The sequence below is a fragment of the Lathamus discolor genome, chromosome 2, assembly GCF_037157495.1.
Source record: "Lathamus discolor isolate bLatDis1 chromosome 2, bLatDis1.hap1, whole genome shotgun sequence".
Taxonomy (NCBI): Eukaryota; Metazoa; Chordata; class Aves; order Psittaciformes; family Psittacidae; genus Lathamus; species Lathamus discolor.
In genome coordinates this window covers 55,152,835-55,175,753 of record NC_088885.1, presented here as the reverse complement: position 1 = coordinate 55,175,753, position 22,919 = coordinate 55,152,835, and the positions used below count along the sequence as shown (strand labels likewise).

The 22,919-nt window shown below is 47.9% G+C and overlaps 1 protein-coding gene across 3 annotated transcripts; it reads left to right on the top strand.

Moving 5' to 3' along the window:
- The first annotated feature begins 1,566 nt into the window (after positions 1–1,566).
- On the top strand, positions 1,567–22,511 carry LOC136008092 (cryptochrome DASH-like). Of its 3 annotated transcripts, none has more exons than XM_065666879.1 (14): positions 1,567–1,733; positions 1,843–2,015; positions 3,793–3,886; positions 5,086–5,216; positions 6,100–6,248; positions 6,573–6,661; positions 8,714–8,787; positions 10,209–10,298; positions 12,611–12,690; positions 13,811–13,870; positions 14,942–15,096; positions 18,655–18,774; positions 19,830–20,006; positions 21,793–22,511. In XM_065666879.1, exons 1-14 carry the CDS (start codon positions 1,668–1,670, stop codon positions 21,895–21,897), a joined length of 1,563 nt encoding a protein of 520 aa, XP_065522951.1. In that variant the 5' UTR covers positions 1,567–1,667; the 3' UTR covers positions 21,898–22,511. The 3 variants fall into 3 exon arrangements, with proteins under 3 accessions (XP_065522951.1, XP_065522952.1, XP_065522950.1); XM_065666880.1 differs by having other exon boundaries at positions 14,939–15,096; positions 19,926–20,006; XM_065666878.1 differs by having other exon boundaries at positions 14,939–15,096.
- The last annotated feature ends 408 nt before the right edge of the window (positions 22,512–22,919 follow it).

Here is a 22,919-nt window from a genome sequence, read left to right as displayed (position 1 = left end):
TTTGGCTCTACTTTTCTTTCACCAAACAGGAGTCCTCTGGGATGAGTCACTGGTTCTTATAGCGGGCCGCAGTCTGCGGTGCCAGGAAAAGGAGCCCTTGTTGCATGGAAAAGGAATCAAGAGATGATGTGTTATGTGGGTCACATGAGGCATCGGCACCACTTCCCACAGCCGGCCAATGCAGGTTGCATGCAGAGGACCTGCAGGCCTGGAAGAGGTGGAAATAAAGCCAGGACTCCACTGGGATTTGGGTCTCTGATGAGCATCTGAGAGTCTGTGTGGCTCTGCCTAGAGCTCTGCTTCAGCAATCCATGTAGTTAAATAAGCTGCAGTGGTTCATTTTTGTAGATCTGGATCCGCGATCATCACCAACTCCTTGCTGCAACTTGCTGACCCCTTCACCATCCTCTCCCACTCCAGAAGAACCAGTGGAGTTACACATAGGGAGCATGTGGCTGGAGACTCTGAGCCAAGCAGGGTTTTGTTTGCATTTCCTCTTACGAGAGACGTAGAGTGAACAAAAAAAGGATCCCAAGGGATAATTCAGTGAGTAAGGGATGTGTGATCACTGGTGTCCAACGCTGACTTAAGGAAACTCATAGGGTGAGGTAAGCCTTTTCTCCTTGTCTGCCTCTGCTGGTGCCGGGAGTCAAAGACATTACAGCTCACTTTTTGTCTGGTTCGCATGCTTGCAGGCAAGGGTATGGTCATATCATGGTCTTGGCACTTGAAGGATAAATACTGACTGATACGAATTGTTGGAGCTGGGTGAGGGGTGCTCCTTGCAGGGGGTCAGTTTCACCATGGCTGTGCCCCAGCAAAATGGGACTGTGGACAGGGTCCAGAGAAGAGCCACAAAAACAATCTGAGGGCTGGAGCACCTCTCCTATGAAATCAGGTTGCGAGAATTGGGCTTGTTCAGCCTGGAGAGGAGAAGGCTCTGAGGAGACCTTAGAGCAGCCTTTCAGTTCTTAAAAGGGGCCTGTGAGAAAGATGTGGAGAGACATTTTAGCAGGGCCTGTTGCAATAGGACAAGGGGTGATGGTTTTAAATGAAAAGAGGGGTGATCCACGCTGGATGTGAGGAAGAAATTCTTTACAATGAGCGTGTTAACTGGCACAGGCTGCCCAGAGGTGGTGGATGCACCATCCCTGAAGGCATTCAAGACAAGGCTGGATGTGGTTCTGGGCAACCTGATCTAGGTGGAGACATCCCTGCTCTTTGCAGGTGGTTGGACTAGAGGAGCTTTGAAGGTCCCTCCCAACCCAAAGGATGGCTCTGTGTGAGGTGGATCCCAGCCGCTGTTACGTGGAAGAGGAAGAGATAACCTGGGTTAAAAGCCCCTCTCCGATTCAGCAGCACGTGTGGCCGGTTGTGGCAGGGCTGTGGTGAGGGGCTGCCGTGGATAGGCCCCGGCACCCCAAACTAAGGCGCACGGGCCTGCCGCCCCGCCGCTCCCGCTGCGCACACACGGCCCCGACCGACGCGGGGAGCCGAGGGCGGGCCGGCTCCTCCCCGGCCGGGCGGGCCGGGGGTGAAGAGGGGCGGTGAGGTGCGAGCGGGGAGGGCTGGGCTGAGGAGAGCAGAGCTGAGCCGGGCTGGCGGGGCCGGGCTGAGGGAGAACAGAGCCGGTCCGGGAGAGGCGGGACCGGCCCCGCGGAGGCACCATGGCGGGGTCGGCGAGGACGGCCATCTGCCTGCTGCGCTGCGACCTGCGTGCCCACGATAACCAGGTAGGGCCCGGCCGGCAGCACCCCCGTCCGCGGCCGCTGGCTGTGCTGTGGGGAGGAGCGCGCTGCAGCCTGCCCCCGAGAGCTGTCACGGCCCTTTCTGTGTTTGCAGGTGCTCCACTGGGCTCAGAGTAACGCTGATGTCGTCGTTCCGCTGTACTGCTTCGACCCGCGGCACTACCTGCGCACCCACCGGTATGGCTTCCCGAAGACAGGGCCCCACCGGCTCAGGTTTTTGCTGGAAAGCGTGAAGGATCTAAGGGAAACGCTCAAGAAAAAAGGAAGGTAATTGAGAAAGTACCATGCAAATCACCCGTCCGGTTTTGTTTCCCGGCTCGTTTTCAACACGTATCTCTGCTATGAGTCAGATCATGTCAGATACTCCGGGTTCTGACGGTGGTTTGTTTCAGAGAGCCAGCCCATCTGTTATACACAAGAAGGTCCCATACATAACCCCTGTTCAGATGACCTGCCATGGCATCTGCAAGGGAACAAAGAGCGATCCAGTCTGTGTGCCATGCTGGGTTTGTTCTCTTGAGCTCAGATATCACAGGATGGACATCAGCCTTGAGCGCTTTGCCCAGAGTCCTGATGATTGGTGACATGAAAGGCAGTCTTCTGAGGTGCAGGCAGCTACAGTAGCCACTGTGGCTCGCATCCTTTCTTGTGCCTAGTGAGTTTTCCCTTGGAGTTGGCTTGAGACAGACCGACATGGATCCTGGCTTGCAAGCCCAGGGAGTTCAGTTTGCGCATGCCCTGTCTTGCTAAACGAATCTTTTAGGTAGGCTACACTGTGGGAAGGGGTCTTCAAAGATTCCTCCTTCATTATGCCTTTAGAAACCGTAACTCAAGTAGACCAGGGACTGAAGATCTACATGCTGAAGAATCCGTTACCAGCTAATATCTGTCTTTGCTTAGCAGATCAGCCTGTCTTCTCCCAGAGCAGCATAACAGTGGTGGTAAAAGCAAGAGGAATGGCTCTGGGTTTGGAGTGCAGTGAGGACCGTGCACACGGTGAATGTTATAGGAGACTGAAAAAACTGGGTATCTGCAGTGGGTATCTGCACCCACACTCTGCAGTGAACATGTTCAGAGCTGCTTGGATGCTGCTGTGCTGTTGTCAGTGGCAGATAAAAAGATTGGGCTTCTGCAGTGAGAGATGTGCGGTCGTGAAGAACCATGCTAAGACATAGTAGTAATGCAGTGGTAGAAATCTCCTCTGTGTCCAGTCTGTGCTGTTCTCTGTGGGAAGCCTGTTCTCTGATTTTCTATGTGAAGTAAGGGGACCAGCTTTCACAGCAGCACCCCTTGCTCTTGCCTTCTTCAGGCCCAGCCCATCTCTGGAAGAAACTTTCCAGTTCTGGTTTACAGTATTTTGGCAAAAGCACTGTATTGCCCCTGCAAGAAATTCTTTTTCAGCACAGGCCTCCATTACATGACACAGTAGTGATTGTGTTAGTGCACATGAGAGAAAGGGAAAGGAACAGAGTCATGTATGAGGCTCCTCACAAAACTCTGCACCCATCTCTGTCCAACTTTCTCACCACAGCTTCTCTTTTGGTGTGGTGTCCTGGGTACACAGCTGGGCAGTTGGTGAGGTTGCAAGATGGGAGGGAAGTTTTGTTGACTCTGCTATGAACACAGAGCGTTCACAGAAAGAATTCCTCTGAATACCCCCACATGAAAGTGGAGAGGGGTCTGTCCAGAGGCAACCACCACTTGTGAATGGGATTGAAAGAGGAATCACTTCTTGAATCTCAGCCTAAGCATGTGAGGATGAACAGATCTGACAGATTTAGGTAACAGCCTGGCTTTATGCCCAGTCCTCTCTTCAAAGGCATCTGGGGTGGCGGAAATGTGTGTAAGCCCCAGAGGCTTAACGAACTGTGTTCACTGAGTCCTAAAAATGTAGGCTAGTCAAATCCTGTTTGTCTGCCTCCACATGCTGTCCATGCTCCATAGAGAACTAATACATGGGTTCCTGGGCTGGGACTAGGGCCTCCTGTATACACAAATAACAATAACATCAAACCTAATTCAGGGCAGTATTTTGTATCTGCAGTACCCTTGTTGTGAGGAAGGGGAAGCCGGAAGATGTGGTCCATGATCTGATTACTCAGCTGGGCTCTGTCAGTGCTGTGGTTTTCCATGAAGAGGTAAGAGAAATACTTGAGTGACACTGTTAAAAGATAAAATTAGGTTGTGGAGGTTTCTTCCACAGCCAAATGGTGATGCAGATCCTGTGTGTTCAGAGCCTTTCTTGTCTGTGGTATGTTAACCTTGGGGAAACTGGCTAGCTCGTAGGATGGGGATGTTGTAGGTGTCTGTGTGGGAGTCCTTGCTGGCTGGCAGCAGCTATTTGTGATTGATTGCTTGCAGGAGCTGTCTTGAGGAAGAAGAGTTTCTGGCAACTGGCATTTTAGGTCAGCTGAGTCCATTTCTCTATCTGTTTGCATCAAGCTGCCTTTTCCTGGCACTGCACCTTCCTTGCCTAGGGAGCTAGCTGCCAGGAGGCATATTGTACTGAGCGTAGAAAAGGCCCACAGTGAGTTGACAGTACCCATACTTAGGCACTTGCCCACCAATGCGTGTTAAAGAACAAAAGACAAGTCCAGTCCTGGACTGTCAATGGGGTTGGTGTGTCATTGACGTCTCTTCACCGAGCTATTTGATCTAGAGCCTGCCAAATTCAGCGGAGGGCTCTGGATCCAAACCACCGGCTCTGGAGGTTTTGTGTGCGCACACACACACACATATATACACGTATGTATGTAGATGTATGTATGTAGATGCACGCAGTATTAGCAGAGGCTGGACCTCAGAGGGGCCTAATGCAGGAATTGCTGTGACCTGCACTGCAGGTATCCTTGCTGTCAGGCCTAAGACCCTTGTAACTTGACAACCCACACCTCTCATAGTGCCTGATTCCATACATCTCTAAGAACAACCACAGAGGATCAGACAGAAGGCCTCATCTCACTCCATAACCTTCTTCCTTACAGTGATCAATTACAGATGCCCAGGAGCAGGACTAATCTGTAAAGATACTTTCCCTGAGTACCTTTCCAACCTCCAAGAATCAGTGGCTCAAGGATTTCTTGAAATAGCAATGCTGTCCTTATATTCAATAACCCTCTGTGGATTTCTTTTGCATGTATTTGTCTGGTCACCTTTCCAGCCCATGCAAACTTAAAATATCTGCAACATTCTACATCAAGGAGTTCCTTATTTCAGCGTTGGCCCTAGTAATGGATAGTGAAAACATGCTTTGGGTTTGGCAGAGGGAAAGACTTGGAGATTGTCTGTGTGCACCTCTCTAAAGGGAGATGGCCTCACTGTATTTTGTTCTCCCTAGGCCACACAGGAGGAGCTGGATGTGGAAAAGGAGCTGTGCCAGGTGTGTAGTCAGCACGGAGTGAAGGTTCACACATTCTGGACATCCACGCTATATCATCGGGATGACCTTCCCTTCAGACCTATTGCCAGGTGGGCTGCTTCATGGTATCACTCTCTCTTCCACTGTCTCATTTGTTCCTCACTCCAGTGAACTGCTCGGGGGGTTTTAGTAATCTGATCCTACAGGGAAAGGGACTCATTATGCCATCAACATTTATGGAACAGTGCTGCCATGCTCATACACTCCAATGGGAAGGGGCACATTTGTCCCTCTGTACTAGTAGGGTTTACACTTCAATATGCATAAAGCCGAGCAGTTTGTTTGACCATTTATCTGGTTTCTCTTTGCTCCTTGACCACCACGGTTTGGATACTCGGTCTGCAGTGCCCAGAGTCCATGTGATATTGGACTGGATCACTCCATTACCCCATCTGGCTAAATGCAGCTGCCTATGACAGTATCCCTTTGCTTGTGGACAATTCATGTCTCCCTCAACAGTCACTTGAGATGTAGTTGATGGAGTTGAGTGATTCATGGTATCCTATAGAAAACGTATAATGTAGGACAGAAGAGTCAGGCCATAAAAATGCCTGTTTCTCTCTATTGACTGAAAAGGCAGCAAGAGGATGCAAATTTTTACATTTTGTTTAGCAGTGGGTAATCAGAACTTATGTGAGATAAATGTGACCCTCATTGATTGCCCCATTAGGACACATCTTAAATTGAAAAGGCAACATTTGCATCAGAAGCAGAAAGAAACTGGGTGAAGGACTGAACTTCTGGTTGAACAGACTGATGGTTGCTAGCTCCAGGGGCATCTACCTCAATTGTTTCAGGCAGTGTACAACAAACCCTCAGGAGATCGCAGCCAGAAAACTAACCCTCCATCTGAGGAAGCCATGAGGTGTTGTGTGCGGGGCCCAGGGTAGCTGTCCTGCCCAAGGAGATGTGACTGTGCTGTGATCTGTGCAGGTTGCCCGATGTCTACACCCATTTCCGAAAAGCCGTGGAATCTGAGGCAAAGGTCCGGCCAACCCTGCGGATGGCAGATCAGCTGCAGCCTCTGGCTCCAGGAGTGGAAGAAGGATGTATCCCTACAATGGAGGATTTGGGGCAGAAGGGTAAGAAAGTTGCTCCCATGGAATCCTACTTAGAGGTATCTGTTACTGAGAATCAAAACATGGAGGCCTCCTAAAGGCAGGGGTTGCCCTTCAAACTGTAACTAAGCCTCTGTTCAATCATAAATAAAGGTAAATTCCCTGCTTGCAGGAGCTGCCCTCCAGCTGGGTGGCAAACATCTTCTTAGTCATTAATTTTTAGTACATTTCATGTGTCCCTTTGTTTTAAAGGAAGACCAAGAAGAGCTGAACATCCCTAGATTTTGAGCTCCCTCCTTTTGAGCTGCTTTCCAAGAGGGTAACAAGGTGTGGTGTTTTCTGTGGCAGATCCTGACATGGATCCACGAACAGCCTTCCCTGGCAGTGGAGGAGAGACCCAGGCTTTAATGAGACTGCAGTATTATTTTTGGGACACGGTAACTCTTACATTTCCTTGCCTACATCCTCCCCCTTGTACGTATGGCTGTGCAAGTGGGTGAGGCTGCAATTTCACTTCCTAATAATATTTCCTTAGCTCCTGTATAACACTTTACGAAAGAGGGAATTAGCATTTCAGTCTTCAGAGAGACAAACTAAATCAAAAAGAAGTCATCCAGGAACTGGGAATGTCAGCCAAATACTTATGAACCTGGTTTAGTGGCCATCCATCTTAAGTCTTCTTTTACATCCACTTTTGGGAATTGGGATGATGTTATAAGCTCCTTTACCTTGATTTGTCCATTCTACTCTCCTATCCCACATCATCAGCAATGTAGTTCCTCCATTTCTGAGGAGTGAGAAGTGGCCTCAAGGGTTGCAGTTGCCACTGGGGTGAGGAACAACCAACCTAAGCTATTGCCCTCAGTTAAAAATAGTAGGAAGTTCCTAGTAGTCTGGTTTAAAAATTTACAGTCAACAATTACAGTTACTTCTTACTCCCCCGCTTTGGTGAGGTGAAGATGCTGCTGACTGCATTTTCTCTGTGCATTCTGACCAGTTTTGAACCTTTTTCTGGTCTAGTTTGAGGAACTACCTTAGATTTGCGTTGTGTGAATTTAGACAAAGACATGTGCTGATTCCAAACAGCATCAGACCCTACGCAGCTTTGTGGGTAAAGAGGGTAGCATCTTCCCAGCTGAGATGGCTTAAGAAGTGTTCTGTGCTCAGTGGATCACTGGGACGACCCCCAGAGGGTTCTTTCAGTTGTGCTATAGAAGCTCCTGTATTCCTTTGCTGTTGGGGAGCATTGTCCTGGTTGAACTTCAGTGGGCAGCTCAGCCCACTGTTCATTCAGTTCATTTGCTCCCCACCAGTAGGATGAGGGAAAGAATTGGAAGGGTAGAAGTAAGAAAATTCATGGCTTGGGATAAAGACAGTTGAATAAGTGGAGCAAAAGCTGCATGCACAGGCACAGAAAACCAAGAAATTCATTCACCACTTCCAATTGGCAGGCAGGTGTTCAGCCATCTCCAGGAGAGCAGTGCTCCATCACACCTAACGATGACGTGGGAAAACAAATGCCACCACTCCAGATGTCTCCCCTTCCTTCTTTCCCAGCTTTATATGCTGAGCATGACGCCATATAACATGGAATATCCCTTGGGTCAGTTGGGGTCAGCTGTCCTGGCTGTGTCCCCTCCCAACCCCTTGTGCACCCCCAGCCTGCTCACTGGTGGGGTGAGGAGCAGAAAAGGCCTTGACTCTGTGCAAGCACTGCTCAGCAGTAACTAAAACATCCCTGTGTTACCAACTCTGTTTCCAGCACAGATCTGAATCACAGCCCCATACCAGCTACTGTGAAGAAAACTATTCTAGTCAAAACTACATGCATGCATGCATAACTTCTACTCTTGGTCAAGCATTAATAGAATCAGTGCTGGAAAATCTTCTGGTTTGTTATGCAAATAGTGTCTTCCCCAGTGAGCTAGAGCAGCCCTTTAGCAATTGGAACCTGCACAGCGAAGGGGATCAAGGAGAGATCAGGCTTCCCTATATTCCTTGCATCGTGGGTGAAGTGCTCAGAAAATTGAAGACATAGGTGGCCCAGAAACAAGAGCCACCAGGATTCCTGCAGCTGAGTGTTGGGTACTGTCAGAGACTGTGGTTCTCAGACTCAAACAAGCAGCCACATGGACCAGGAACCCAGCTGCCAATCCCACTGGTGCTTGTAAGTGGATTATTGATCCACAGTCAGGCAGGTATGTGCAGGGAGCAGCACAGCCAGCTTCATAGTGCGTGTAGAAAGCGATGCCCTACAAGCTGAAGCAGCGAGCATAGCTTGTGACATGCATTCCAGAGCTATAATGAAAACTGCTGGCCTGATTCATTCCTGTGCAGTGGAGGCAGTCATTGGCAGCTCTGTAATCCTTGCAGGCAGCCGTGAGAGGGAGCCCAGTGCTGCCAGATAGCCCTAGCCCCAGTGTGAAAGAAAACTTATTTAGCGGATTGCATATGAAATATTAAAATCATTTGTTCTTTTGCTTGCACAGAACCTGGTTGCATCTTACAAGGAGAATCGGAATGGACTGGTGGGAATGGATTATTCAACCAAATTTGCACCATGGTAAGGATTTTTGTTGTGAGGCTGGAAGCTCCTTTTCTGCTCCCACCCCAGACTGATGTTACCTGACTACTGAGTGTTCACTGGTGTGGGTGGGGGTCTCAGTGTGATCCATTTTGCCCTTTTTGCTGGGGCAGCCCCAGAGCTGTTCTTTGGTGTGCTTCCAGGCAGCATTTCCCCAGGAACATTCCTGCAATTAGGAATTGATGAAGCATAGAAGTATTGTGCCAAGAGCCCAGTGTGCTGAGAGCAGTGATGTGGACAGGGCACACCACTTCCGTTTGGCTTTGCTCTGTGTTGTGTCTCAGGGGTGGTTGAGAGCAGCCAGGAAAGAAGCAGAACTTCAGTATTTTGACAGGGTTGTAGCAGACCTTGATCCAGCCCTGGTTTGCTGAATGCTGTGGGGCAAGTCGCCTCACCTCACTACCATTCCCTTTTTCTGTGGGATGAAGAGATACTTCTGATTTGTCCTATTGCAGAAGGATCTCTTGGGTGGGTAAATGTGATGATTTCTAACTAGGGGGTTTAGTCTCCAGTGCTGGAATGGAGGGGCAGAGTTACTTCCAGACTGAAGCTGCACCGGCAGAACCCAGTTCAGCCTAATGCTGACTGCATCTGGAGTGTTTTCCTGACAGAATTGCGACGTGAAACAATTTTCTGAGGCTGTTACAGGCCGGTTTTTCTTATTTTCAGCCAGCTTAGTGCTTTAACGGTTGCAGTGGATGGCTCCACCTGCTGGCACTTTGGGATCTCTGACCACTGGCACTGCAGAAGTTCTGTTCGTGGTCTCTGTTCCAGTTTTTCCAAGCTGGCCATTTGCCCAGAGCAGACAGCCCTGAGCTGCCTGCCCCAAAGTGTTCCTTTGACAGATAATTGAAATCAGACTGTTCCAGATTGCAGCCAGTCGTTCACATCTCATACCGGCTGTTTCTAAGCGTTAGAGCTGGTCAAGAATCCAGGAAAAACTCTTCAGGCCCTTTCTTCCTGTTTTCCAAAATTCATTAGGACGTCAAATGTTTCCACGAGCCCTAGTAGGAAATTGCAGTAAAACACATTTCTAGGAAAATCACACTAAAAGTTGTTCCTTATCATCCTTTGCAATGGGGTTGGAGTCTACAAGCCCTTTCCTGTCTTCCACAGCACCAATTTGGAAAAAATTAAAGGAGCCCAGAGGATTGAAATGCCAAATCTGAGTTTGATTCCCTAGTTTTCCTACCCTGCCTGAGATTTTCAGCAAGTCTCTTGTATGACTTCGTCGCAACTTGACTAAAGCAGTTTGGGAAGATAGTGGCAGAACTGCAAACCAAGCAAAACTTTTTGGACAACACAGACACAAAACTGCCCCTCCACTCCCCCTATGCGGATATCAAACTGTCAGTCCTGCATCACATTCAGGACTGAAAGCATCATTCTTATGCTTTCAGGCTGGCGCTGGGCTGCATTTCACCTCGATACATCTACGAGCAGATCAAGAAGTATGAAAAAGAGAGAACAGCAAATCAGAGCACATACTGGTATGTCCGTGCATGATCAGTGCGGGCTGTTTTCTCTGAAAAGGAAAATGTAGTGGAGTGATGTGTTGACTTTCTTCTTAAATAATGTTGTTGTCCTGTGCCTGCTGTCCGGTTCCTCTGGGTTTGTTGCAGGCCTGTTTCAGTATGGAGGGCCATGAGGATGATCAGGGGGCTGGAGCATCTACAAACATAGGCTGAGAGAGCTGGGGCTAGCCTAGAGAAGAGAAGGCTGCGTGGAGACCTCATAGCAGCCTTCCAGTATCTGAAGGGGTCTACAAGGATACCGGAGAGGGATTCTTCATCAGGGACTGTAGTGACAGGACAAGGGGGGAATGTGTTTAAACTTAAACAGGGTAAGTTCAGGTTAGATATTAGGAAGAAGTTCTTCACTGTGAGGGTGCTGAGGCACTGGAACAGGCTGCCCAGAGAAGTGGTAAATGCTACATCCCTGGCAGTGTTCAAGGCCAGGATAGACAGAACCTTGGGCAACCTGGTCTAGTGTGAAGTCCATGGCAGGGGGGTTGGAAGTGAATGATCTTAAAGTCCTTTCCAACCCAAATCATCCAAACCATTCTATGATTCTATGATTTATTCGTTTGTCTTTGACATCCAGAGGCTTTAGGCACTTTATAAGTAAAGATTATTAATGCTAGTTGTCATTAATATTGCTTGCAAATTGTGGTTCATAATTTTTAGAAATGTAAATCAGCACCATCCCTCTCTGTATTGCAGTTAGGAGCTAGATGAGAAGGAAGAAAAATGATTTACAAATTGTTTACAAATAAAAGCCAAATGGTTTCTCATGCCAAGGATATGAGGAGAGTTTGACCCAAAAAGTTCTGTGACTTGTACAAATCTTGTGGTGTCAGAAGGATCTCCAGCCACAGTCCAGCAAATGTCCCTGTGCTTGCTGGGCTGCCTGACTACGACCACAACCCATAGCAAAGGGGAAGAGGGGACTGGGAAGTGGGCTTAATGCATCCTGCCTTGTCACCTGTGCTCTTCCTCACCTCACCGCTGCCTGCCTGCCTGCCTGCAGGTTGTCCTGAAGGAGTCAGGGGGACAGCTGAGGTTGATGCACCCACCACAGGGCTGGCCTTGAATTTGCTCATGCACTCTGATCTGCGCAGACACTGTGAATTAAAGCCTGCTAGGGAGCTTTCATGGAGAATCAGGTTCATGTTAGAGCCTGGCCTAACACTACATCTGGATGGGAAAAAAGCCAAACCAGAAAGTCTGTGCAAACTTTGTTTTCATATTGGTTTGCTACATTTGCAACATGTCAAGCAGCACAGTGGTTGATGAAGAACAGCCAGAACATTGCCAATAATTCTGGCCAAAATACTGAATTTCATTAAAATTCAAATGACAGACAAAATATCAACCTTTTGCCTGTTGAAGTATATGCTGGTTGTTTTTTTCTTTCTTTCTTCAAAGACAAGTAAGAGATGAAATATTTCAAGCAATGAACATACTCCTGTGTTTCTGTCTAACAGCCAGCCAGCCTGCAGCAGGGGTGTCAGGGTGATCTGACCATTTTAAAGTGATAAATAATCATTAAAAAAGAACCTGTCAAGCTCCCAGGCACTGCAGTCGATTCTACAGTGAAGTACAGATCATTGTGGCTGCACATGAGGGACTGGTTGACCCTCGGTATCATGACACTAGTTTTAGCATTTGGACAGCGTCCTGTTTTGTAGTCAGATTTCCCAGAAAGATCTTTTAAGCCTAAGCGTCAGCTGAGCTGATTTCCAATATGCCAGAGAGCTGAAGCAGGTCTCAGACACTGAGGTACCCTCATTTTATAAGCAGCTCTTTATACATAAAGCTGTTTTCTGTGGGCCTAGCAGCTGATCTCATGAGCTAGCCACCATAAAGCCAGTTTTGAAAGGTGCCTTTTAAGTCCCTTACAAAGGTTATTGCTTAAATCAACACAAATCTCTTGGGAATGTGCTGACATGCTTGCTCATGCGGAAGTGTGAAGCTGAATCTGGTCCTCACCCTGCTCTTTAGAGAATTACATCTCGGTAGGGACGGATGAGAAACAGGTTTCCTGAAATCCTGCTCCTGTGCCAAGTTAAGGAAAGCTTCCCAAGTGATTCATGCAAAGTTTGCTTTCACTGTCATCATCCAGGTGTAAGCTAGATAAGCAGGCTTGGGGCAAGAACTGGGATCATGGGAAGCTACGGGAAATCGCTCATTGTGAATAAACCTCCCTCACTGTGTTAGTGATGGGTGCTGTTGAAGCAAAATCCTAATTCAGTGATTTTATCTGATCCACACTGAGATAATGACATGCCTTTGTGTTTTAGGGTCCTCTTTGAACTGCTGTGGCGGGATTACTTTCGATTTGTGGCCTTGAAGTATGGCAGAAGGATTTTCTCATTAAGAGGTGTGTATGGATCACCATGTTTGGTGAGAAAAGGTAGTTTTACAACAGGGAAAGTAAGAGGCGGTCGTCATTGTGTTGTACAAATGTTCTTCTCATAGCACTTGTGTCACCACCCTGCGATGTTGCTGGGGGCTTACCGTCAGCACAGAAGTGCTTCAACACCACAAAGTTGGACACTGTAGACACTGAGGCTGTCTTCTCAAATCTGGTTAGAATGGGGAGTATTGTTAACACCTGTCAGTGGGAAGCAACAGCACAGTAAGAGTAAAGATGCTTTTTCTGGAGATATCCCACCTTTGGAAAGAATCCAGGCTTGCCAAGTTCACTAGTGAATCTGGGACAGAGCAAGAACCAACCCAGCAGTGTGAATCCTAGAAACCAGATATTCGTTCTGCCTTGTGCTACATAGGAATCAGAAGGAGATTCAGCTCCAGACCTAGTGACTTAGTACAGGTGTCTACACATGAAATGGGGGTCTGAACTCTTGGTGCAACAACAAATATCTAGTCCATACGGTCAGGAAACCCTACAGCTGATGCCTGTCCTGGGTGAGCTGTTCTCTATGTGATGTACCTGCCCACACATAAGCATGCAGCACTGTTTTAGATGCCCCAGGGCAGTCCGCCTGGCATCCAGCTGTGGCTGTGGAGGAGCACATCTCCCTTAGAGTGTGTGTCACATCTGTCAGGCCTCTGCAACTGTTTCAAATGCCCTACAGCATTCCAAATGACGCTGGATGCCAGTGGTGTGCCCAAGTTTAGATGTCTGGAGCTAGAGCCAAGTCGTCCCTGCTGCCCCCCTTCCACTGTACGAAGGACTGTAATTACCATTGGTCCCCTGCAAACACAAAGTCACCCCTCTCATCTGTTCCTACCCCGCTGAAGGAGCAAACTGTTACCAGGGGCTTCTGACAGGTAATTCTGGGTTTAATATCTGCTACAGAAACATTTCACATAAACATTGTCCTGGACTAAAACTGACAAAGTAGCTTGGGCCAGAGCACATGGAGTAGCTTCATTCTAATATCTTGTGTCAACTAAAGTGCCTTTGGCTGTCATTGTTTTATTAACTGCCTGTGTCAGCATTTGCCTTCATTAGCAGCTGATTTTTTCCCCAATAGGGCTTCAAAGTAAAGAGGTTCCCTGGAAAAAGGACCTGCAGCTTTTTGACTGTTGGAAAGGTCAGTAGAAACCACAGTTTTGGCTAAGTGTGCTTTTGGTTTCCATCTATCTGCATGCTAACATGGGCTCTAACACTGACTCAGATTTATGCAGGGGATCTGTCAGTACAACCAGGGCCTGTCATTTAAACTATTACCACCAAACAAGAATCCAGCCCCTCACTTCAGTGTGAATGCAGGGCACTTGGCTTCACTTCTGAGACTGAGCACAGTACAGGAGCAGGCCCTCAGGGAATATATCATGAATGGCCAGGCTCTGTCCAACTGGCACACACTTTCTGAGGTGCACTGCAGTTAGATTTGCCTGTCCCGGAGGAAGAGTTTATGACCTGGTGGTCCCTTCTGTTCAGTCACACAGAGGCTGACCAGCCCTTCTTACCAATGCTAGATTGCCATGCCTGCTGCAATTTATTCTGATTGGTTTTGGTTAGAAGCTTAGAACAGTGTTAGAATAAATCACATCTTTTGTTATGCCACTGCCTTTTAATATCCTTGCTTTTCTTTAGCTTTTATAACTTTGTTGTCATGAATAGCAAGTATAATATCTTAAGACTTAGAGGGACTGACAGATTGAATTATCAGAATCAGTGAAATACACACCTATGTATGTTTCTTCACATTAATGCCATGTGTATCCATTTGTACGCAGGTACAATAAATCTTCTCCTTAAAACTGGATAGGGCTGTCTACTTTTCAGGTACTAATCCTTGGGACTTGTCCAGTACATCCCTGTCTGCTGTTAGTTATCTGTCATGAGTCTTTCTGTTCTTCACCCATCTCACTCTTGTCTGTATATTTATTTTTGCTCTGCAAAATTCCAGTCTGAGTTTTTTTCTGTACCTGGTTTTTTTTCTTGATAAATATTCTCATTTTAGTTTTCAGTGTAATTTCCCATTTCCAGTGGATCTTAGTGGCTGCACACCCCCTAAACCTCACTGAAATCTCTCCCTGCCACTTTACACTGGCACTGTCTTACCTCTCTGATGACTGTGAGTTCATGACCACAGGTTCGTTTATGAGTGTCCCAAAATGTCATCATGTCCCAGTGCTGTCTTTTGTCTCTGCAGAAGGCAAAACAGGGGTTCCTTTTGTGGATGCCAACATGCGAGAGCTGGCTGCAACAGGCTTCATGTCTAACAGAGGGCGGCAGAATGTCGCCAGCTTTCTCACCAAGGACCTCGGTCTGGACTGGAGGATGGGAGCAGAATGGTTCGAATACCTGCTGGTAAGACTGAACCCTTTTTGTATCTGGAGTGGTTTGTCCTCCCTCCCCTGAGTGACAGGCAGGAGCTCAGCTCTGCCTGATAAGGAAGGATACAGAAGATGATCAGTAATTTTCAGGCTGATAGAAGTGCATGTATATATTGCTTGTATGGTATGTAATTCCCAAAGCTCATGTAAGAAGAGGGAATTTTGCCACAGAGAAGCTTCCATCAAATCTGATGTAGCTGGGAAATTTGCAATGATGGTTTTGATCCTCCATGTAGGGTTTTAGCCAGGGTTCTGTCACACTTGAGAACATTTTCAAACATCAGTTATGTTAACAGTGCTCTGATTTGCTCACCCCAGAGGCTGGGGAGGAGGACAGCCCAGAAATAGAACATAGAAAGAAATGTGTTGTGCCCACTGATGCCAGTGTTGGCACAGTGTCTTCGCATTGATTACTCTGGAGAGGGAAGCCATCTAGATAGGAACAGTCAAGTATGGACAATAGCTGGGTCAGCTTCCAGAGAGCTCCACCCTGTCTGGAGGCATCCTTTTTCATGCTGGGAGTCATGGGTCTCCCTGCCAACTGGGGCACCAATTCATTTCTCATACGCCAGTCAGCAGCCATGTAAACTCAGTTAAATAGCTGGGCTGCTTCTCCATCCTTCAGTCCCCAGCTGATGCTCCCTCTGGTGATACTGATGTCAGGAGCACTATGCTGAGTGGTGAAAACTGAGGCTGAGGAGGTGAATCTGCATGAAAAAAAAAGTAAAACCTGAAACCTCACCATGTTTCAGTATTTAAAGGATGGCTACAAGAAGATGGAGACTCCCTTTTTACAAGGAGTCACATGGAAAAGATGAGGGGTCATGGGCACAAGTTCCTCCTGGGGAATTCTGACTGGACACAAGAAGAAAAACTTTCACACTGACAACAATCTGTCACTGGAATAATCTCCCCAGGGAAGTGGTGGGTTCCCCAACACTGGACACTTTAAAGATTCAACTGTACATGGTCCTGGGACATCTAGTTTATGCCATGCTTTGCCTCAAAAGATGATCCTTGAGGTCCCTTCCAACTTGGTATTCTAGGTTTCAAAGCAGTTAGGAAGGTGACTTAATTTCACAGAGAGAGCTTCATGTACAGGCAAGCCTCATATTCAAAGTCTGATTAAGAGCTGGGAGTCAGGAACTGAGTCTTTGCTCTGACAGGGGGGCAGCCTTGCCTTCCTCAGCTAGCAGCTTGGCTCACTTTGCAGTCAGATGAGAGGGGCAAGATAAATTCCAGGTCCTGTTTCCCAAGTGAGGAAGACCTGGGAGGTCTCACACTAAAAAGATGCAATGTGGGTTACATACCTTTATTCATATGGGTATGAATGTTACCAGCCTTGCTGGAAGCAGGATTTAGCACTCTTACCTCAGGAAGCCCCGGATGCTGACTGCCACTGCAGGCTGGTATGGCACATGCTGATCCTTGTGTCCTTCTGTCCCTTCCTTTCAGCTTGTATCACACTGACACATTGCTAGATGGCTCTATTACTCTAAGCTGGTGGCACCCCCAAGAGTAACATAGAGGAGACATCAGCCTTATGGGGGAGATATGGCCACAGAATGGTAGAGGCCAATATAGAACTGAAACTGGCCTTGCTTGCCTCTAAAGAGGAAAAGCAATGCATATTTGATCTCTGATACTTCCAAGCAAAGGCCTACTGATTGTCTGTGTACGCCTGTCAAGAAAATGGTGTTTATCATCCACACCAGATGGGCAGGCTCTCTGAAGCCAGGGGAAAGGCCAGAGACCTCTGGTGTCCTGAACAGAATAAATCTAAGCTATGGTTTCATGCACAGGGTCTGGCCTGAAGGAAAGGGAGAGGAACAAACAGAAGAGAATGCCAGGAAGGGGCAAGGCTGAGGGGGGAAATGAGCCTGCCTCTTTCAGTCCTCTTGGATTTGCCCTCACCTCCCACGGATGCTTTCCTGCATGCTAATTGTGCAGTCAGGCCTCTGAAGGCATCTTTCTTTTTCTTCTTATCTGCCCAGCTGGAGGAAGTGCTGTGGGAAGGGAAAGCACAGTGAGCATAGCTGGCTGTGTATCACCCTGGCCCCAGCTCTTGCTGGCTTTGCAAGGAAAAGGGAAGGGACCTGGCAGAGCCCACTCCCCTGTGCCTTCTGCCATTAGGGTGCATTGAGCTGCTTGCTTTGAGGAGTGGCTGAGGTTTTGGAAACCTCACTGTGTGGCATGTCTGTTGCTGCAGTAAAGGGAGAGCACAGCACTGAACCTGCTGAGTGACATGTCTTTGCAGCCTCTTCCTGCCACGCCTGCCAGCTTTTGCAATGCTGACACTCCTCTTGGGAAGGCCCAAAGGTCTCACACGCTATTTGCTATCACTGCCGCTCCCCTCCCGAGCTAGGTTTGAATTGTCCTGCAGCTGGAAAGCTTCTGATGCTGGATTTGAGCCATGCTGTGCAGCTGAGGAGAACTCAGAGTGGACCTTGTTCTGCTCTCATTTGTGACTGTTACAGGAGTCTTGCTCTAGTTTACTAAAGCACCCTTGTGTGCAGCCTACTGAGCACGCCATGAGAGCTCAAGTGATTCCTGTAGCAAAGCACGTCTCTCTGCCAAGAGCTGAGGCTTATTGTAGAATGGTTTGGGTTGGAAAGGACCTTAAGATCATCTAGTTCTCTGCCATGGGCAGGGACACCTCATCCTAGACCATGTTGCCAAAGGCTCTGTCCAACCTGGCTTTGAACACTGCCAGGGATGTAGCATTTACTGCTTCTTGGGGCAACCTGTTCCAGTGTCTCACCATCCTCACAGTAAAGAACTTCTTCCTTATATCTAACCTGAACTTCCCCTGTTTAAGTTTAAACCCTTTACCTGATGAAGGTTGAGTATAGAGAGAAAAAACTGTAGTGTTTGTATTGATTGCATCTTCATACACTCAGTTTGGTCAGTCCATACAGTCCAAATTAGACTTGTCTCCAACCTGCCTAATAGGATCTGCAGATGATTTTGTTAATCTGCGGCCTCTGGGTAACTGATCAGAATTTTCTCTTGTATTTGGAATGTAGTGGGCCACTGTTTCTTGGAATATGAGCACTCAAAAGCTAGGCCTACTTGTCATGAAGTCTGCCACATGATGGCAGAAAGAGAAGGATTTATTTTCTTTTTAAAAAGGAAACTGAAAAAAAGACTTTGGTTGGAGTTTTACCTATCTCATTGACCTAAGGACTAGGAAGTGAAGTAGCCTGGGAAGCTGGTCCCAGCTGTAAAAAACAGAATCACAGAATGGTTTGTGTTGGAAGGGACCTTAAAGCTCACCCAATTCCAGCACCCTGCCACAGGCAGGGACACCTTCCACTAGACCAGATTGCTCCAAGCCCTGTCCAGCAGCCATGCAGCATGGTTCTCTTCTGAGCCAGGCGGCCATACCTATATGGAAGAGCTCTGACTACCCCAGTGTAACCAGACAGATTCCCATGCAAGGAATTTCCCCTTTGAGATAAAAGGTGGATGAAGAGAGAAGACTCACAAGGGCCTCCACCTCATCTTACTGTTTTCTTCTTCTGTTCTCAAGGTGGATTATGATGTTTGTAGCAATTATGGCAACTGGTTATACAGCGCTGGTGTTGGCAATGACCCACGGGACAACAGGAAGTTTAACATGGTTAAACAAGGCCTGGATTACGATGGCAATGTAAGTCTTGTTTGGCTGTCTTACAATGAATAGTGCAGCAAAGCATCTGTGATAGTTTCAGGGAACAGAGGAGGTCAGTCTGTTATGTGGGTACTGCTGTGTGGAATCTACTGTGTCGAAATGGCAAAAGCCATTTTGTGTTCTCCTCCTTGCCAACAGTCAGGCAGGTTCCTCATTTCACAGGAAGATCTGCCGGTTACAATCTGCTGCTGTCCCCAAAGAGGCTGGTGCTCTGTACGCCCTCCTTGCCCTGCTGTTGGTCCGTGCTTAGTGTTTCATCACCACTTCTTCCGGGCAACAGCCACATCCCATCAGTATCTCACACAGCCATTTCCTCGAGGACAGAGCAGCTTCTTGGAGAACTCACAAGTGACAGGAGAGATGGAGCTGCTCCTTGGGAGTTTCTGGAGAGTAGATTAAACTTGTGATTCCTCTGACTGTCCTCTGTTAGTGGTGGGAGCAGATAAATCACCCTTTCCACATGCTTAGTCAGACTTTACTTACTGGGTTGCCTGTTTCCTCCCTATTCTTTAGTTTCAGGCAAGCTGCTCTGTTGCCTTTTGGCTAAGTCCTGCCTTGCTGGCAGAACTTAGCAAGGAATCAGAAATCAGTCCTAGTAGGAGACACAGCAGTAGAGTTAATGGGAGAGATTCAGGGGCAAGGAGGGGGGTTCATCTTGCCAAGCACAAGAGTGTGCAGCTGAGCTAATCACCCTAGTTTCCTGTAGTCACTGGAAAGAAAAAAGGACTTCTTGGAAGTGACTTTGTATCACTATGTCTTAAATAGGGCAGGTCAACTGTACCCAAAAAGCACTCATTTCTCTCCTCTGCCTACATCCATGAGAGGAGCTCCAGCATTCAGGTCTCTGTGCTGAGGCACTTATTTTGAGTAGAGAGTTTAGCAGCAGGGGCTAAGGCTTGATGGAGGTAGCTGTTGCGGTAGTACACCAGCTTCTTCACCTGGAAATCAGACTTTTCTTTGATGTTAAGAAAGACCCTTGCTGGGAAACACTGATTGTTACTGAATGAATACTGTCCCATTGGTTCTGTTTTCAGGGGGATTATGTCCGGCTGTGGGTCCCAGAACTGCAGGGCATAAAGGGAGCAGATATCCATACCCCTTGGGCACTGAGCAGTGCTGCTCTCTCCCAGGCAGGAGTAACTCTAGGTGAGACATACCCACAGCCAATTGTGACAGCCGTGGAGTGGAGCCGACACATCAGCCAGAGGCCTGTGAGTACTGGGAAGGTTGGGATGGGGTGAGAGGGCTCCAGGCACCTGCTCTGTGCCTGTAGGAGTGAGTGTCTGCAAATTTGGCTCTTCTTTCTGAGGTACAATGGGAAAAAATTACTTTAATGCAAAGTCACGTTACTTCACAGCACAGGGAGGTCCAGCTTTGCACAGGGACTATTTAGCAATGTCTGTCCTACCAAACTAAACATGGCTGAGGCACAAGCCCCAGTACCACTCCCCTGTCCTCCAGACAGATACAGTTGATGTGCTCCCCAGCACTATTTTTGCCAGGGCCAACAAGCACCTTCCAGAACCTTATCCAAGCATAATCTGAGCATACCACGTGCTTAGGACTGTCACAAAATACAGTCCACCCTGCATCATATGCACATATACTGTGCCAGGTTGGTTGGTTTTGAGGCTGAAGCATGAACCATGCCTGTTTTGTTTATTATTTTCTAGGTAGCTTTTCTTAGTCAGGTTTTTCTTCATGGACAGACATAGTGCAGATATACCCACTGGTGAATGATGTAAATTGTAGCTGATTCTTTATCCCATCAGCTTTGTATAGTCAGCGGGGCTTAGCCATAGAGAGCATGTCCTTCACAGCATCCTTCCCTGCCCTCTGGACCTTCCAAATGGCAAGCAGGGAGGAATGGGGCATCTCTGAAGGCCTTCACTGGGCTAACCACCCCCTGATGCAGACAGACAAGAGAGCTGAGGCTGATGCTCAGCTTCTACTCTGTTCATGAGGTCAAAGTAAAACCAACCAACTTCTACCATGCTTGAGGGCATCCAAACTGGAGTCAGTAAGATATGGGGACTGGCTCTTGCACTTTGCTTTTTGGGTGTACCTCCCCTTTAGAATGAGGAAAGATTTAAGTTGTGGATCCTGCAGTATGTCAGGACTTGTATCTGCTGCCTGGTCTGCTGTTCTTGGAGAAGATGGGTATGGAAGGAAAGTGCTCTGTCAGTCTGGTGGGCTCAGCGGTGATGGAGCTGGAAGGGAAGAAGGAAATAGATGTCACCAGTGGTTGTGTATGTCAAGGGGCTCTCATAATTTTGTCTTCCCCCATGCATCCTCCCTGCCTCCTCCCCAGTAAGGATACTTTGTGAAGAAGACTCAGATTTAGTCCTCATACTGTGTTCAGTGAAGAATGAAGGATGTCTCTGTTTCAGGTTTTAATCCTAAGGTGCAGTACCAAGTTCTCAGGCTGCATTTCTTTGCCATGAGTGGAAAGTTTTGTGGAAGCAAAGCCTTCCACTTTTAGCCATGTTGTTGAAGGGCCTGGATTATCGCCCTTCTGTTTAAAAGTGCGTCTGAGATCAGAGAAGGGATGTTGTGAAGGAGCCCCTTGATGAGACACTGCTTTGAGGCATTGATAAAACCTGAACCCAAAAAGCTCCTCCATCAGGCAGGAGTTCTGTTCTGATCAATGTTCCAGCTCACTCTGGGCTCTGTGGGCCTGCGCTGCCACACCATGCTTGTGGAATTAACATACTAGTGGGGGGACTGTCGGCCCAGTGTCACTGAGGCCTGGAGAAGTCTTCTCCTCACCCCCGAAATGGAATATCAAAATACCTTTGAAAATACAAGCTCATACCTTATCACAAGCCCTAGTTTCTGCAGTCCAAGCCTAGAGCTGCCAGGCCTCCCCACCTTCTTAGTGAACTTGGGAGTAGAAATGCCACTTCCAGATTCTCCTGCATGTCAGCGCTGCTTTGTGATCAGACCCGCTCTGCAGAATGGGTAAATATCTCACTGTTCATCTTCCATCTGGTGCAGGGAAGAAGTCCCCACGCCAGGGGCAGGAGAAGACCTGCACACCCTCCAGGGCAGCACAAGGACAGAGGGATAGATTTTTACTTTTCTCGCAAGGAAGATGCATGATGAAGGCTGCCCATCCACGAGCCTGCTGGGGAAGTGCTCTGGGGGAGCGTTCACTGCTGAAGATGCCAGGGGAGCGGTTAATCTTGATCCAAGCCAATGACACCAGTCTGGCCGCAGCAGAGTAACTCAGGATGTGCCTGTTCATTGTTCCCAGGGACACGAGCTGGATGTGGGTGTGTGGAGGTTGGGTATTAGCACCAGTTGTGGTGATCAGATCTTGTGTTTTCACTGCGGTGCTGAGCCTGTGAGCTCCTGGGCAGTCCACCTATTGCTCCCCAGGAGTGGCTGCCCTTCAGTGCTGAGGCTGTGACTGCCATGGGCAGTGTGTTCCTCTTACCTTTGTAAAGTCCATTGGTTGAAAGGGACTCTCTGATATTAATTAACCAAAATGGTGTGGCCTTTCTATTTGGAGGAAGTATGGCTGCTTTTCCAGGGCCTCTTGCCACTGGTGCTTACGGCTGTTACATCTAAATTTCTACCTGTCTTTACAGCCTGGAGCAGATGATGGTTTATGTGGCAGGTGTTCAGTAGAACTCTTTCTAGTGAACTTTCTTACACTGATTTTTCATGGTTTAAAGCTTTAAAACTACCAACCATGAGATTAAAGGTTTTGCTACTGGAATATTTTGTCTTCCTCATTTCCACAGAGATCCATAGACAGAGTGGGACTTCAGAGGACATTCTCCTACTGTGTCTCCTGCAGTACTTTGGAGAAACAGTAAGCTCCTCTTGAAAACTGCTCTGGAGGCCTTGCAACATCAGGTTGCTTTTGGTACCAGCCTGGAAGCTCGGAACTGTTCAGCTCATAGCTGAGAACCGTGTTTTGTACTCAGCATCCAAATCAGTTTAAAATGGTTCTCTGTCCATTTCCATCAAGGAATCACAGAACGGTTTGGGTTGGAAGAGACCTTAAAGCTCGCCCAGCTCCAACCCACGAACCACGGGCACGGACACCTTCCACTACACCAGGCTGCTCAAAGCCCCGTCCTGCCTGGCCCGTATGGGGATGGACAGCCCTCAGG

Bases quoted from the DNA above. Each gene is read 5' to 3' on its own strand.
- LOC136008092 (XM_065666878.1), top strand. From the start codon at position 1,668: ATGGCGGGGTCGGCGAGGACGGCCATCTGCCTGCTGCGCTGCGACCTG. The intron at 10,299-12,610 runs GTATGTCCGTGC...TTTGTGTTTTAG, and splicing joins GCAAATCAGAGCACATACTG to GGTCCTCTTTGAACTGCTGT. The intron at 18,775-19,829 runs GTAAGTCTTGTT...TTCTGTTTTCAG, and splicing joins GCCTGGATTACGATGGCAAT to GGGGATTATGTCCGGCTGTG.